This window comes from Gossypium raimondii, chromosome 9, assembly GCF_025698545.1.
Source record: "Gossypium raimondii isolate GPD5lz chromosome 9, ASM2569854v1, whole genome shotgun sequence".
Taxonomy (NCBI): Eukaryota; Viridiplantae; Streptophyta; class Magnoliopsida; order Malvales; family Malvaceae; genus Gossypium; species Gossypium raimondii.
The window spans coordinates 23,443,151-23,460,733 of record NC_068573.1 but is presented as its reverse complement, the minus strand read 5'-3'; the positions used below and the strand labels follow the sequence as shown (position 1 = coordinate 23,460,733).

The following is a 17,583-nucleotide window of genomic DNA, read 5'->3' as shown; positions in this document are numbered from 1 at the left end:
TTTGCGCGCGCAGTCCCTTCTATTTTGCAACGCGTTACAATTTGGCCCTTTTTTTCGTTCTTTTCTTTTATTTTAAATTAGCTGCATAGTTTTACTTTTGTTTCATTTTAGTCCATTGTAGCGACGCATTTTGGGGATTTGGTTTATTTACTGTTTTGGTCCCTCTCTTTTGGCGCGTGTTGCAATTTAATCTTTTTCATTTTTATTTCGAATTCGCCCAGTATTTTCATTTTTATTTCGATTCAGTCTGCGTTTTTGGCAATTTTATTATTTAGTTAATTATTTTATTATTATTACTATTATTATTAATTATTATTAGTTTTATTTTTCTTATCTTTATTCATTACTATTGTGTTAATGTATTAATTAGTTTTATATTATTTTTAGCTTTATTTTTACTTTTTATATATGTATACATGTATGCATTATGCCCGTACATTTTTTATAACTTATTTTATATACATACAAACATATATATATACATATTTTTATATTCTATAATTTTTATACACATATATTTGCACATCTATATATATCTATACACATTTTATAAATACATGTATATAAAACATACTTTTGTACACCTTTTATAATACATATATATACGCATATGTGTATGCATTTGCTTGTTTACATCTTTATATATAATAATTTTAAAATGTATACATATGTATGTATTTTTTACATTTACATCATCTTATTAATTTATTATTATTATTATTTATTTCTTTATTTGTATTCACATTATTTAGAATGAATGCTTTAATATTATTGTTTGTATGTTTGCCATGGTGTACTATATTAGTTTGTCTTTTATTTATTTTATTTTATTTTATAGCCATTGCTTGTATTATTTTACTCACATTATCATCATTGTTGTTACGTTACATCTTTTTACTCGGATTTGTCAAAAAACGAAAAATTTCAAAATAAAAGCAATACTCGATATTTGGGATCTTTGAGAGAATTGAGCCCTAACGTATTGAGTTTCAATTTTCTTCGTTGAATCTAAATAATCGAGAGTGCTCTTTAAAACAAAAACATAAATAAAAAGCTCATTATCGAGAATTCAATACGTTGTGTCCTAACGCATTGGATATGACACGTTGTTTTCTCGAGACGAGGATTTTTCTAAAAAAAAATGCAATATTCAATGTTTAATATTTTGAGAAATTGTGCCCTAACGTATTGGGTTGCAATATTTTCACATGACTTAAACCATTGAATACCCTTTTAAATTATATTGTGCAAGTTTTTAGACAAGCTCATTTCTGAAGAGGTAAAATATCGTGCCCTAACGCATTGGGTGTGACGTTTTCTCGTTCTGAAATGAGAGAGTCTTAACGAGTAATTTGATTTATACAAATATTTCAATAAAAGATCGTATTTTAAATCTCTTTAAAGTTTTCAATTCTCGGCACTAAGACATTAACTAATTAACTAGGTACCAATTTCGGGCGTTACGAGGGTGCTAATCCTTCCTCGTACGTAACCGACTCCCGAACCTGTTTTTTTCTAAATTTCGTGGACCAAAATCGTTGTTTTAATAAAATCAAACCGTTTATTAAAAACAACCACTTTTCAAGGTGATCCAATCACACCTCATTAAAAAGGATTGGTGGCGACTCCCGTTTTCGTTTTCATTTTTCAAAACCTAAGTCGAACCCGTTTTTATCAAAAAAAAATGGTGTCAACATATATAAGCATACCAATATTCAAATTTAAAATTTACCCAATAGCCAAATGTCAAAACTATTTTTTTATTGTTTTATAGACTCCGAAATAACCCAAAATAAGGTTGTCTTAATAATGAAATAAAAAACCGAAAACCTTAATTTTGACATTTTTTGTTCCAAAACCATATATATCAAAACCAAACAGAAATAATGTAGTGGTTAAAAGACAAATAATTAACAAGTACATGTATTCATAATTTTGGCATGGATAAAAACACCAAAGCAATTCACGCATATACATGTATTCATAATCAAATAGAAAAACTTACCTGAATATACCATGTAAATCCAAAATTGTATTTATGATTAAACAGAGATTCACATGAATACTTGAGAAATATTTTCAAGCTAATAAATCTCAAAAGCAAAATCATAATAGTTGGTATATCCCACAATTCATATAATAAATCATATCATCATAATTTAACCAAATATTTGGAACCATAAAATGTCAAGTTCTATATTATAGAACCAAATTTAAAAACCAATTATTTAAATATATATTATGATTAATATGAGTTTACTTCAAAACATCCAAAAGCTGAATAAATATCCATAGCATAAAATTAACAATTTCAATGAATATTCTTTAAATCAATTTGGCAAAAAAATCATAATTTAACTAAATATTTGAAATAATATACTTAAAAAAAAAGAGAATAACAAGAATTCATCCTAAAAAACTTATAAAAATTTACAAGAAAATACATGTCTTTCAAATACAAGCAGAACAACTAAAAGGAAATCTCAACCAAATTGGTGCAACACTTAATACATGCTTTCAATTACCTTAGGCATTTAATGCTTTTAATTCCTCTGCTCAATAAGAGACCAAACGGAATAATTGTTCTTTAATATATATTAAATATTTCAATAATATATAACAATCCACCAAGACTCATACAATAACATTGGACACATCCATAGTATATGGAATTCAATCGTTAATATAATTGAAGCGTATATAGTATATGTTAACGTAAGTTTTGCAAATATAAAATCAAATTTGATATTCAAACTCATACATGTCTGGTATATAAAATACAAAACTAAATTAAAATCGAACAAGATTTGGCAGAAGGACAAAATCAAATTTCAAAGGAAAAATCACATGATTTGGCGAACAGAACGAAGGAAATAAAAATATATAAACCTTTAAAGCCTAAAATCTTTAATGTAACACCCCAAAATCAACCCAGAAGTTTTGGCCAAATTTCAGAGGTCATATTGATCACCGAAGTGATCGTACAAAAATTTTAGTTTAACAAACTGAAAAACGTTGCAGTATTTAAGTTACGTAAAATTCTCAGTTATAAAATCTTGATATTTCAAAAGAAAATACAGTCCTAATGACACTTACATACTAAAACACAAAATTCCATACCACAGTTTTCAAAACTGCACTTACAATTCATGGTGTTTAATTATAAACTCAGAAATTATTAAAAATTACTATTAAAGCCTATTTTTAACCGTGACTATCCGAGACCTCCGCATACCGAGTCCAGCATCAGAATTCAAAAATGCACCTATAAGGGGAAGCACTATGGGGTGAGCTACATGAGCTTAGTGTGAGTTCAAAACGTATCTAACAATGAAATTACAGATCAAAAACCAAACAGTAGACCGATAACAAAAAGTACGTACAGAGATACATAGAAACAGAAAGCAAACTCGGAACCAACGTCCCAAACAAACGTAACAGTCAAAGCACACTAAATCACACAAAGAATACTCAACAGATAAACCCGTCAACGAGTCGATACAAAAATACTTATCATCACAATCCAAAATGTCAATACGCTAACACCTCAATGCGCGCAGAATCAATCATAAATTTTATGACGAACAGACAGATTATAGACAAGTAGCTCACGTCTAGATGCATATGAATGCAGTCAAGTATTAAAAAAACCTACCCATCTAGCCAAAACAGCTGTTTAAGCTCATCGAACCAAACACACCACATAGAACCTCAAAAGGCCCATCCAACCCTACACACCATGTATGTGGACTAAGCCACTTAGATAATAATACGCAGCAAGGCTGGCATATATGCAGTATAGTGTATTGCAGTAAACCGCTGTACAGACATGTTGCAGTTTAAACTGCCAGATCAGATAATAGTATGCAGCAAAGTTGATGTACATGCAGTACAGTGCGGTAAACCACTGTATCGATAAGTTTGCAGTTAAACTGTCAAATCAGATCAGAATTAGTATTCCTTCTCTTCACAACCAACCTAAAAATTTACTTTATGTAAGTGCATGCATGCTTGCAACCTCACAGAAACAATGAACACATCGATAAACAGTCAGACAGAACTAAACATGCACACACCCAACTAACTGGGTTCAGAATTAGATATCTCACACAACATTCACAAATAACACATAAGTTGAAGCCCAGATTAGAGTCTTAACTACCCTCACTAAATCCTAGCCAAGGGTCGGAACACACAGACACATTTTCAGATAAAAAACGTACAAAAAACTAAAATTGGTGACTTAGGGCCATACGATCGTGTGCTCTGGCCGTGTAGGGGTCAACACGCCTGTGTGAGGGGGAGATACTCCTGTGTAAGGGAACACACGACCGTGTAGGAAGAGGCACACGCCCGTGTGAGCCAAGGACAGCTGTGTGAACAGGTCGTGCAACTCTCTGTCCAATTATGCTAAAATATGGTTCAGGGCGGATACGGACGTGTGAAGGTCTCACACGCCCGTGCGCCAACTAGACACGGCTGTGTATCCAAAACACACATCCGTGTGGGATCCCTAAATCCCTAAATTAGCGACACAACCATATGGCCAAGCCGTGTGGCACCAATTCACCCAAACCCTAATTCCCAATTGCACACGTTGTGTGCCCAAGGGGCACAATCGTGTGAAAATGCACACGCCCGTGTGGCCACCAATGTGGTCACAAAACCACTCTAAAACAGGCCGTAATCGCTGTTTTAGCCATCAAATTAGTCCCCGACCTTCTCTATAGCAAAAATATATCAGAATACGCAATATTCCCTATACTTCCTCAACAGCTAAATACCCAAAATCAACAGTTTTTGACACACAAAAGAATTTCTGAAACAACAACTCGCAAATAAATTAGATAAGGTTTGAATCCCACATTTGATTCGCGATCAAAGACTTCCAGACACCGATTTAACGACAAAGAAACCAAAGCTCTCCGAAAACCACAAACAAAACTGTTTTCCAAAAGAAGAAAAGAAAAAAAGGAAAAAAGAAAGGGGAACCAATGAGAGGGAGGGGAAGAACATGAAAAAAGAAAGATAGCAGTAACCAAAAAAATAAAAATAACTCTAAATAGTTATTTTTAAACTTAAAACAAATCTACTATTTAACAAAATAAAAATATTTCTCCAAAATGCACATACAAGGATTTGAACACAAGACCCAAAGATACACTAACACACAACTAACCACCAGACCAACAGACCCATTCTAACATCAAAACGCATAACTAAACACAATAGCTCAACCTACTCACTGACCCTTACTTAAATGCCCAAACTTCTAACCTCAAAAATCGGAGTGTTACATTTAATATATTTTAAAGCAATAACCTCAAACTTTTAAAAAAGATTCAACCACCCATTCGTAAAAACTTCAAATTAATCCAAACTTAAAAAATATCATGTTGGCTCAATCCAAATTAAAAGTAGAATATTATTATAAAATTGGCCTACGGATATAGAAGTATAGTAAACGAAATAACGAACAAATCCTTCATCTTTGAATAGCGATTGAAAGAGAACCACCCAAAAATATAATAATGCATTCAATCTAAATCATAAAACCCTAAAAGTTTAATTTAAAGAATCAAAATCCAAAATTTATCAAGAATCTTAAAGATTCAACATAATGTATAATTGAAATATCAAATCCATAAAATTAAAAAAGAAAAACGAATCAATCCAAAAATAATAAAGAATCAATTCATTCTCAATGATTCAACATGACAAAGCTCGGATGTCACTTGTTAGATTTGTAAAATAAATCTAAAATAAAACTTAATAAACCAGGATCTATCATGTCAAATCATTAAGAATAAATCAAGAACAAAACTAGATGCGGAAGCGTACTTGAATCCATGAATTCCTTGAAGTTTTTCGAATATTGGAGATTTGATCTTCCAAATTAGCACACAAGAAATTCAAAGAATATTTACTCTCTCTTTCCTAAGGATGAGATATTAGAAAAGTTATCTTGTGTGCAATTTGGAGACCATAACCCTAATATATATAACTTTGGCACATTAGTCCCAATTCTTAATTAGCCCCTCATTAATTAGAAATTGATTAGAACTTAATTACTAGAGTATCTACACATATTTGACCCGTACTTTATCTAATAATTAAAGCGCAATGAAATTTTAACCAAACTAGATCACTTTTAATTTGGGCTAACCTATCATAATAGTAAATAATAACATGTAATTACTCTTATTATATATGTGATGTCCATATTTTCCAACAATTTCCTCTTACATTAGGATACACCCTTGGTTGATTTAAGCATCTCAAAAAATAGCTTCGATGGTCGTAGTCAATGTTCATCTTGTAGGAACTTTTACCTTCTATGCCTAAGTCTTCTTCAAAGGACTCTAATAAGCTCATGGTCAATACTAAAACTGGTCCTATTAAAAATATGAGTTATGATAAAATAATTTGGGACTAATAATAGATGAGTAAAAAGAATATAGATGTGATGTATTCATATGACTAAGACAACACATAAGTCCTACACTAATAAAGATTGAATCTTCATCTTCTCTGATTCAGTCTCACCTAAATATATGCCTCTCAAGCCCACTCAAATTATACGTTGAATGATCTTTAAAAGTTGTTTAAAAGTTTTTGTTTTTCTTGAGAAAAGATAGATCCTCCTTAAGAAAGGATTATTCCAACCTAAAAGAAGATAATCTTTTAAAAGTAATTTTGATATTAAACAATTAGACAAGATCCGGCCGTAGTAGATATGTTACAATATTTTTCTACCTTTATCTAGGAGTTTTTTGTTTAATTAAATCTTTAATCAAACCCAACCCAAGTTAAAAGGAATAATTTTCAAGCTTGATGCCATCAACCAAATTACCTTTCCATTTGAAACAAATTTAATATTGCACATTATACTAATAAAAATCATTATCAAACCAAATTTATCTCAAAAAGAGCTTTAAACAAATAGTTATTAAAGGAGATGGTGTTGCAATTATTAAGAAACGCCAAAATAATTGAACATGACATACCTAAATATATTAACTCCAACTCTTTTTTGACACATGACCAGATCAGCAAATTTGATGTTTGACTTTTTTCACTATACCTTTTTACTGAAAGCAATTATTGAATAATTTATGGTTCATTTAATCAAAGGGTGAATCTAACTTAAAAGGTTTGGAATTTGTTTGTTGGAAAGTACAATGCACTGTTAATTCACGTTATTCGGAATGGTTTAGCAGCGGTTAGTAATAATGTTGGCGAAATCAGGAGGATTCACTAATGATGTATTAAAATTTGGTAAGTAAATTTTACAGTAATAAAGTTGTTGATTGTCTATTTAAGATAATGGGAGATGGAATTGATCAGATAGTGGTCCTTGTTGATCCACCGTATTATGTGAGAGACTTGTTGGAGGAGGATATTCATTGGTAACTGCTAGAAGTAGATGAAATACATTAGCTTCACTCGAATTTTAGGCATTTCTTAAGCTTTATTTTCTACCAAAAAAAAGTTTGGAATTTGTTTAAATATTTATCTAAAAATAAAAGAAGGAAGGTTGACTTACCCTGGTATAAAATTTTTAATATTTTAATGATTTAACAGTTGAATTTATCGATATAATTATATTTGTCATACATATAAATTTTCGAATCGATCTAATATCTCTATCATATCGATTTAAAATACTTTATATATTGATATATATTCAACAGTTAATTTTTTATAAAACAAATCGTTAGAAAATTTTAATTTACATCAAATTTGATATACATGATTTATATGAATGAAGTGTTAAATCTAATAATAGAATTATTAAGATATTAATCGTACAAAAAATACAAAAGGATATAAGTGAATCCTCTCTAAAATGAAATACTATATATGATTATTTTAAATTTGGTATTCATATCTGTTTTTAGGATTCATATTTGAAATTCGTGATTATCCTTCTTAACAATGATGTCATTTATATGATTTAGAGTACATGTATTATATATTTTTATATACCATCACTAATTTATTATTTATTTTGATACCATCATTGTAGTTATATTTTGATACAAGCAATGAGGCCAAATAAGAAAGAAGTATATTATAGACAAGCAAGTTAGAAGTTACAACTTGTGTTCTAGTTTAATCAAATTTCCATTTATTTTTTATTTGCTGTCACGTTCTTTGCATTATTGTCCTACATTAATTTTCCCAATAAAAAGAAGCCCCCCAAAAGAGTACGCATTCTTCTATTTCTTTATACAGTTAAAAAAATAGCAGGACACTGTCAATGATGTCCTTTATCATCAGTACTTTTCAGTGAGGTTCAAGGGTTTTATTTTCCTTTTTTTTATATAAAAAAGAACTTGTATTTTTAAATAAAGAATCTAAAATTTAAAATTAAAACTATTTAATAAAATATTTATTGTTCAAAATAAAATTAAAAATTGAATTTTACCCTTTTTTTACACCCCATGGTATCTGAAATCACATTGAGTTTCGAGCCGACAGTGATTGGTTCAATTGATAAGATTTCGTTCTGACAGGGACTGCCTCCGGATTATATGCTGTCGAGTTATTTTTGGATGCCAGGTTCATATACGATTCTAGTTGAAGTCGGTAACTTAAATAAAAGTTCTAATTGGAATCAATATTCTATACAGTAAATGAGTTTTGGAGTTATATATATAAATAAGCAGAGTTTTTGAGATCTCTGTCAGTAAAATTAGCTTTTAGGGCTTGTAGAAGGGAATAGAGATTTGTTTGATAATTGGCAAATAGTCGATTGCATTTTCTTGTTTGTGTTACCGGCTGAGGATCCTCAAACCTCGCAGAAGAAAGAAGAAAAAGAAGAATCATGGAACAAGATAAGTTGGATTACGTACTGGTTCCATTGGGACTGCTGCTGCTTTCTCTCTATCATCTATGGCTTCTTTGTACCATTATCAAGCATCCTACAAGGACTGTCATCGGCTTAAATGCCCAGTCTCGTCACCAATGGGTTGTCTCCATGATGTCTGTCAGTCTCTCTCTCTCTCTTCTGCCATTTGTTATTTAGATTAATTTTGAGTAATGGGTTCTTTTCAAAGTTTTGGAATTTCTGTACCTATGGGATCAAAACCTGTTAGGAACATCATTATATTTGTAGGATTTAGAGTTCTCAACTTTTAAATTGTTCTATGACTTTAGGGAGTGAAGTATTTAACTTTGAAGGTGGCCTGATCTGTTTCGTACAAATATCTTACAATCTTTCAGAATGGAAATAATGTAATAACTGTTTAAGTGTAAATCTACTGTTTTGAGTATCACAAAAGCAAGAATAAACGAAAGACACAGTACTTATTATGCTGGTTTCTCTTTGAATTTGCTTTCTTGTGGCTGATTTGGGGAGAGCTTGATGAGCCAATGACTAGTTAAACTTTTGGTGTATTTCCTTCCTTTTGGCTCAATTGGTTAATTGATGCGTTCAATATACTTGCCACTAGAGGTTGAAAAGTTAATAAAAGTCGGAAGAAATGACGAAGAGTCTAATGACTTGAACAAAAAGGAGCGATTACAAATGGTTTGAGTGTAACACACATTCAAGTGTAATCATTCCTTATAAAAGTCACATTCAAGTAATAAAAGTAACAATATTTCTCGTCAATTGCTAAATGTTGATGCTATAGATGCTGTTGTTTCATCAATAGAAAAATAAATAAATATACTTCTGAGCTGCTTGTGAGATTGCAGAAACAGACAGCTCCCAAATCACGACATGCCTTTTTGTTGTCTCTCTTTTAATGAGCTTAACATGATGATTTGTAGTTCTTTTATTAAAAGAATGTAGCATCCTTCGCTGGTCTGAATTTGATAAATCCAGAACACATTACAATATGGAAACATTTTCTGTTTCCATAGAATGTCACTGTGCTTGTACTAAGCATGATATTGTCGTTGATGTTTCAGGATCCGTTGAAAAATGGTGTTCTAGCAGTACAAACAATACGCAACAACATAATGGCGTCGACACTTTTGGCCACGATAGCAATCACTCTCAGTTCACTGATTAGTGTTTTCGTTAGCAGCAGCTCAGACTCTGGCAACACAAGTTCCGAAATAGTTTTTGGGAACAAGACTCGCCTACTGTCTTCCATCAAGTATTTTTCCATCTTGTTGTGTTTCCTTGTTGCTTTTCTTTGCAATGTGCAGTCTATTAGATACTACGCCCATGTAAGCTTCTTGGTCACGCTCTCTTCACCCATAGACAACATGGAGACTGTTGAGTATGTTGCAAGAAACTTAAACAGAGGAAGTTATTTCTGGTCACTTGGACTGCGAGCCTTCTACTTATCCTTCTCTCTATTGCTATGGATCTTTGGGCCTATACCCATGTTTCTTTGCAGCTGCATGATGTCTTTCCTTCTCTATTTCTTGGACACAACAAGCAGTTTCACACGTCAACTTCATCGCCACTCGTTCAATGAGAATTCGTTGAAAGCTGATGATCTCGAATCTATTAGTCTATTATCGTAAGTGCTTTCGATCTTTTCTTCTAAATTTAAGCAAAGCTATGTGCATTTTCAAGAAGGCTTTGTTTCATGCACATGATTAAGATCTTAGTGACTTATCCCAGAAATATGTTCATGTATTCTCTCTAGGATCAATTTCCTCGTTGATCCAGAAATTTCTCTTGAATGAGATGACAGGGTTTGAAACTGTGTCATCTAAGTGCTAGACGAGAAGTTTAACTATTGTTCCATACTGTTTCCTATATGGAAAGAAAATATTACTTTGTTAGGAGAGTGGAGAGTAAAATGAATGTATAATATGCGTAATAAAGTATGCTACTACTTATAGTGTTTAGAAATCGGTGATGCTATATGCTAAGTGATCCTTAGGATAATTAATATATAGGAAACTTAAGGATACCCTTGGATTTTGTTTACTCACCCTTGTGTATAGCTTTTACCATTTTATGTTTGTGTAAAGTGAGAAGTATGTTGGGCATCCGCAGGGAGAAATATTCTGTAGAAGAAATGAACTTTCATTGCCCTCTACTACATGCTGCCTCCAATTCTTCCACAACCTCAAATCACTGCTAACTCCAAGATTTAATGGTAATTCTACTCCCAACATTTTTAGGTAAAATATGAGATATTTTAAAATTTCAAAAAAGAAGAAGAAGAAGAATATTAGGATAACTATTTATTTTATTAGAAGATATGAATGTTTTTATTTTAACTTTGGCATTTTTATTTATTTATGTTGACTTTTCCCAGACAGTTTAAGTTGTGTATTATCTTAAATGTACACATACAACTTATTGATGTAAGAAGGGTTTGAGAATATAATGCAATCAATGGTGAATAAAATTATAGATTAAAAATTTGAAGGTTAAAAGCTTTAAGTCATCATATACTTTGTACATTTAGAATTTAGTGATCTGCTCTTCAAATTTAAAAATTTGGATTCAATTCTTATTATTGTTAAAATTCTTCTATTAAATTTACTAAAGTAACATTTTAAAATTTAAAAAATATATATATTCTTAGTAGTCATGTAGCAATAAAGATGATTTTAAAAATATTCATTAGGATTAAAAAAGTTTGAATGATTATCATAAAAAATTTTGTTGCAATGTTTTTAAAAAAGTGCGTCAACATTGTGATTGAAGTAATTAATAATATTGACTATTTAAGCTAACAAATTATATTATAAAATAGAGAAACTAAGTTATATAAAAAATTTAAAACATGTAGGTTAATCGTTAAGTTTCAGCATAGTATAAGAGCAAAATTGAAAATTGACAATGGTCTTGTAATGAGAGAGAGGGTAAATCAAAAGAAATGAAAAATCATGTGACAGTTTCTAAGATTTTAGGCATTCAAATTATATATAAAATAATTTTTACCTATGAAAACCTTTCATTTTAATATTGAAGGAAAAATATTTTGAATTTTAAATTAATATGTATTTATTGTTTATGTGAATTTGATAAGAATAGTTTATTAAATAAAAGTAATATATATATATATATATATATATATATTTTATCTTTTGAAAGTTATTATTATATACATAATATACATAATATCTTTTTTGAAAATTCTAATTACCTTTTTAAATTTTATGTTGATATTAAAGTTGATGTAATTTATATTGTATCAACAAAAATAATAATATAATAGCATGAAATTCAAATTGTTTTTACTTTAAAATTAAAATTAAGGACTTTTATGGGTAAAAATCATAGGTTAGGAACATATTTAATTATAAAAATAAAGAAGTTATTTTAATAAAGAAGTTAATGATATTAACATTTCTACTAATTGATAACATTATAAAATGTATGAACCAAATTACATTAGAAATTAAGTATTTACTTTTGGACTAATTAATAACATTATAAAATGAATGAACCAACTTACATTAGAAATTAAGTATAGAGATTAAACCAAAATTTAGACATAAGGCATAATGATTTTTTGGCTCTCAACTTTACAAAAACGTATGTTAACCTTCCATTTATTTTTTTTACCTCTTTTAGTCCTTGAATTTATATTTTTTTGTCAAATCACCCCAAAATGGATGAAAGTTAACATTTGCTAATTTTGTTAATGTGGCATACGCATGAATGACATGTCAATATTTAATTAATTTTAAAAATTTTAAAATATTAAAATATATTTTATAATTTTAATTTTAAAATATATTTTTATATTTTTAAAAATTAATTAAATGCTTAAGTGTCATCCATATGAAAATCCACGTGTATGTCACATCAACAAAATTAAAAATATTAACTTTTCCGTCCATTTTAGGATGATTTGATAAAAAATGTAAATTTAAATGGAAGACTAAAATAATTTTTTATAAAATTGAAGGGTCAAATAAGTCATTATGTGAACGAAAACTAAAATTTAACCACTAATTTATAAAGAAAAAAATTAAAAATACTCAAATATAGGGTGAGCAAAACTCGATTCAACTCGAAAAAATTAATTTTTTTTGAATTTCTAGTTAAATGAATCGAGTTATTCAAGTCAACTTGATTTTTTTTTTAATTTCGAGTTCAAATCGAGTTTAATTTTCGAATTCAAATAACTCTAATAATTCAAATAAACTAAATACCAAATTTTAATGTTTTACATTTTTATCCAAAACGTTTTTACTTTCCCCCAATACTTTTACTCTCCTCCCGTCCCACCCTCCATCTACCCCAAACTCATTTTCCCCCCAAATTTTTTTTGAATATTTTTCTCTTATTTACTTTCCTCCCAAAATTTTACTCCCCTAACCCTTAAAACATTTTATTTTTCTCCTAAACTTTTACTTTTCACTTTTTACCGTCAAATAAAAAATCATCCAAAAAATTCCTAAAAGTAATAATTTTATTTATATCTACTATTTATATTCATTAATTTAAATTTCACATTTGTGCATTATTTATATTATTGAATTGTTTAATTATATTAAATTTTTATAAATTTATGTTAAAATTGAATTATTGATGATGTCGTAAAATATTCGTGTTAAAATTTTATGTTGGTACCAATTTCACATTTTATCTTTAAGATAACTTTTATTAAAAAAGTACATTTTTATATTTAATATATTTTTAATTTTAAAATACATAGTGACAAAAACCAGAAGATAATTGAAGCAATTAAGAAAGCAAAGAAGCTAACTCGTATATAAAAGATTAATGAATAAATTATGAGAGGATGAAAGTTAATAACAAATTTGATTACGGTGGGTGACAGCAGTTACAAGGATTTAAAGTCATCTTTTTTAAATTTAACTCGAACAAATATATTTGAATCGATTCGATTTGAATCCCATCTCACTCGACTCGATTCGAGAAAATTTCAAATCGAGTTAGGATGATAAAATAGGACTATTAACTCGATTAATTCAAAAAAATTTTATTCAATTCGACTCGATTCGATCGGACACTCACCCTTACTCAAACATAACATGCCAAGTGTGAAAGAAAAAAGAATAGATTTTCGATAACGTAATTCTCTTCCTACTACGTAGTAAAGGAAGAGATAAATAAAGATTGCAATTCAAGAATCTTTGGAGAATAGATTTGAAAGTGTGAAGCATTAATGAGGAGCGACGGAGATGCATGGATAGTTGAGCCCTCAAAACTTCTTTTTCTCTTAACATTTGGTACCTGTAATTTCATAAAATATTTAATATGGTCTTTATATTTTAAAAATGTCCAATGTGGTACTTAAACTATCAGTTTGTGTATTATTTAATACTTGTACTTTTATAAAATGTTCAATGTGGTACTTATACTTTGATAATATTCAATGTGGTACTTGAACTATCAATCCGAGTATTATTATAGTACTTGAAGTTAACACCCTTAATAAATGCTAAACCAACCAATGGAAATTCGACACATGGATTATTTTTTCAAATCATCAATTCCAAATGAATAATATAACATTCGTGAAAAGATAAATAAAACAAAAAATTAAATTAAATTTAAAAAACAAATAACCAAACCTAAGCTACATAATGTTAACTTAAAAAATCAATTTTAACTTAAAATTTCTTTAAAATTTTTAAAACCCTAAATTTACCACTTTTTTTGAATTTATACAAGACAAAATTTCTCAAAATTTATGTCTTTTGCTTGACGTATTGAACTTGAATGAGAGGTTCAATAACTTGATTTTGACTACCATATCATTTTTTTTATTTATCTTTTCACATAATATTATATTATTCATATGGAATTGATGATTTGGAATGTGTCAAATTTTCATTGGTTGGTTTAGCATATACTATGGTGTAAACTCCAAGTACCATAATAATACATAGAGTAATAGTTAAGGTACCACATTAAACATTTTTAAGTACCACATCGACATTTTATGAAAGTATATGTACCAATAATACACAAATTGATAGTTCAAGTACCACTTTAGACATTTTCAAAGTCTAAGTACCACATTGGATATTAATAAAAGTACAATTACCAAATGTGACATTATCCTAAATATTATATTATAATACACCTATTATATAAGTGAAAAAATTATAAGAAAAATTATATAAAATCCATATAGTGCTTTGGTTTAAATAGTAAAAATTAAAATTTCAATATACTTGGTCTTACGAGTTTAAATTTTATTATGATTAAGTTTTATTGATTTATAAAATGTAAAAAGATAGAAGTACTATTATAATAATATAATTTATTTTGTACATAAAGGGTATTTTAAAATTTCTCAATCGAGTTAATTCTCAATTGACTCGTGATACCAATTGAATTAGAAACTTAATAAAAGTATAAATAAATTATGAATTTGAAATTTTAAATACAAGTTTTTTTCTTTAATTAGATCGTAATGCACTTTTTAAACACTTGGATTATATTTGAGTAAATAATTAGTAAAATAAATGAACGGAAAGTAAAAGAAAGGAGGTTAAAGAAAGGAAATCATGTATGTTCATTTTGTTTGATTATTAAAATTAGTGAACAAAATAAAAGTTAATGATTTTCATAACTTTTGTTTAGTTAAATAGTAATTAATAGTATAGTTATGGTGAGTAAAGATATCGTTCCTCGAAGATTAAAAATACTAGTAATTACCATCTTTCTATTATTTAACTGAATAATTCGAGTGATTGATTAAACCTAAAATTAACTAAATTAATTAACTAACGAACACGAAAAAGAAAAAATCACGAAAATAATCGAGTAACAACCAAGAAGCAAAACAATACTCAGGAAAGAATTCACCCTAATTTTATCTATCACTATCAATCTAAATTACGTAATTTCTTTGCTTAGTACTTTGATCCGTAGAAATCCCTAAATTGTGCTAGTATCTCTTTCGAGTATAAGAGTTGCAATGACTTTTTGGATGGGATCCAAGCATTTTAGGGTTGAAATGTCTCATGGAGTTCAAATATTTATCTCTTAGCTTTGAAACGTATTTGAATCATTCGATTTCGAGTTTGGGAGCTCAAGTGACTGTTTTATTGAAGACTGTGCGAGCAGAATTTCTGGACGGGATTATGATGGGATTTACGAGTTTCGGGCTTTTAATTCGAATTTAAATCATATTGGGTTCAGGTTCTAGGATTAATTTTTATTATATATGAGCCCATATTGTATTTTTCAGCTCTTATTATTTTATTATTCTGAATTTTTAATAATTATTAAGTAGTTTAAGTTATTTAGGAGTTTCATATCAATAAGAAAGTTTAGTTTAAAACTATTTCTTGTTTAGATTAATTAGAGTTCTAGTATACTTAAGAGTTTTATTTAGATTTATTTAGCTACCCTATATATAGGCCTTTGCATTGTACACAATATATACAATTCATTATTATTCAACTTCTCTTTTGAGTTAATAAATTTTCTTTGAGTTTTTCTTTTCAAAAATTATTCTTGGGTTTCTTTTAGAAGAGTTTTTAACAATCTTTTTAGATTGTGGGGATTATCTTCAAACTTTTTCTTGCCAAGGTTTTTATCTTGGAGGAGAAATTAGAGCCACTTGAAGGGGATTGTGGATTTTTCGTGTTTCCAAGGCTTTTTAGGACTTCTACATATCATGTTCTATCTTTCCATCTATCTTCTTTATTTTCTTCCTTATTGTTCTAATCGTTTTATTTTTATTTTTTAGTTGTACTTTTATTTTTATTTTTAGTTATTTTTATTTCATTTTTTGGACTTATATGTTTTATTTTACTTTATTTTTTATGTACTTTATGATTATTATTTTTAATTTGTTTTTCTATTTTGTTATCTATTTATCTTATTTTATTTTTGTCTTCTTCTTATTAGTGTGCTCGAAACCATGTACTTAATATAGGATCTCCTATGTTTTCAGATTTCACTATTTTGGTGAAATCATCCAAATTCAGGACAGTTTTAGTTCTCACCATTTTCTTATGATATTTTGCTTATTGTGTTTATATTTGTTTGTACATTGAAGGCAATGTACATCTTAAGTTTGGGAGGATTTTCTTAAGGAAAGGTAGGGGAGAAAGAGATTAGAAATGGTGGGGAAGGGGAGAATGGCGGTGTAAAAATTTGATGAAGGCAGAGATGGGAGCGATTGTGAACAATTAAAGGAAGGGAGAAGGGTGAACGGGGGTGAGGTTAAGGTCAAGGTGTTTAGCAGGAAATGGTATGGGAGGTAAGCGGTGGTGGGGTAGAGTGAGTAGTAAAGGGGACGGCTGTGAGGGATAAAAGGAGAAGACGGTGAAAGAGGATCGACAATGAAGGGGGTAGATATATTAGAAGAGGAAGACAACGTGCAGAGTTAGGGAGAGGTTGGCTAAAATGGCATGAAAAGGAAAGAGAAAGGAAAAAAATTAGGGTTTAATTTAAAAAGGGGCACGATCGTGTATATGGCTCGTGTTGGGCCACACAACCATGTCTTGCAACCATGTAAGTCCTATAAGGCCGTATGTGTCATGAAAGTGTTACAAAAATAAGCTCTAGTATTCACACGACCTTTAGCACGCTATTGTGACCAAGCTATGTATACCACACCGTCGTGTCACCAGGCCGTGTGGTTTAACCCAAACTGTGTGATGTTTCATACGCTTCTCCCACACCCATGTACAAGGGCGTGTGGGTCACACGGTTGTGTT

The 17,583-nt window shown here is 29.4% G+C and overlaps 1 protein-coding gene across 2 annotated transcripts; it reads left to right on the top strand.

The window, feature by feature from the left end:
* The first annotated feature begins 8,493 nt into the window (after positions 1-8,493).
* LOC105798649 (uncharacterized) lies at positions 8,494-11,369 on the top strand. 2 transcript variants are annotated; one of them, XM_012628787.2, is made up of 3 exons: positions 8,494-8,988; positions 9,922-10,484; positions 10,970-11,369. In XM_012628787.2, the coding sequence occupies exons 1-3, from the start codon at positions 8,899-8,901 to the stop codon at positions 11,055-11,057; spliced, it is 741 nt and encodes a 246-aa protein (XP_012484241.1). In that variant the 5' UTR covers positions 8,494-8,898; the 3' UTR covers positions 11,058-11,369. The 2 variants fall into 2 exon arrangements, with proteins under 2 accessions (XP_012484241.1, XP_012484240.1); XM_012628786.2 differs by having other exon boundaries at positions 8,498-8,992.
* The last annotated feature ends 6,214 nt before the right edge of the window (positions 11,370-17,583 follow it).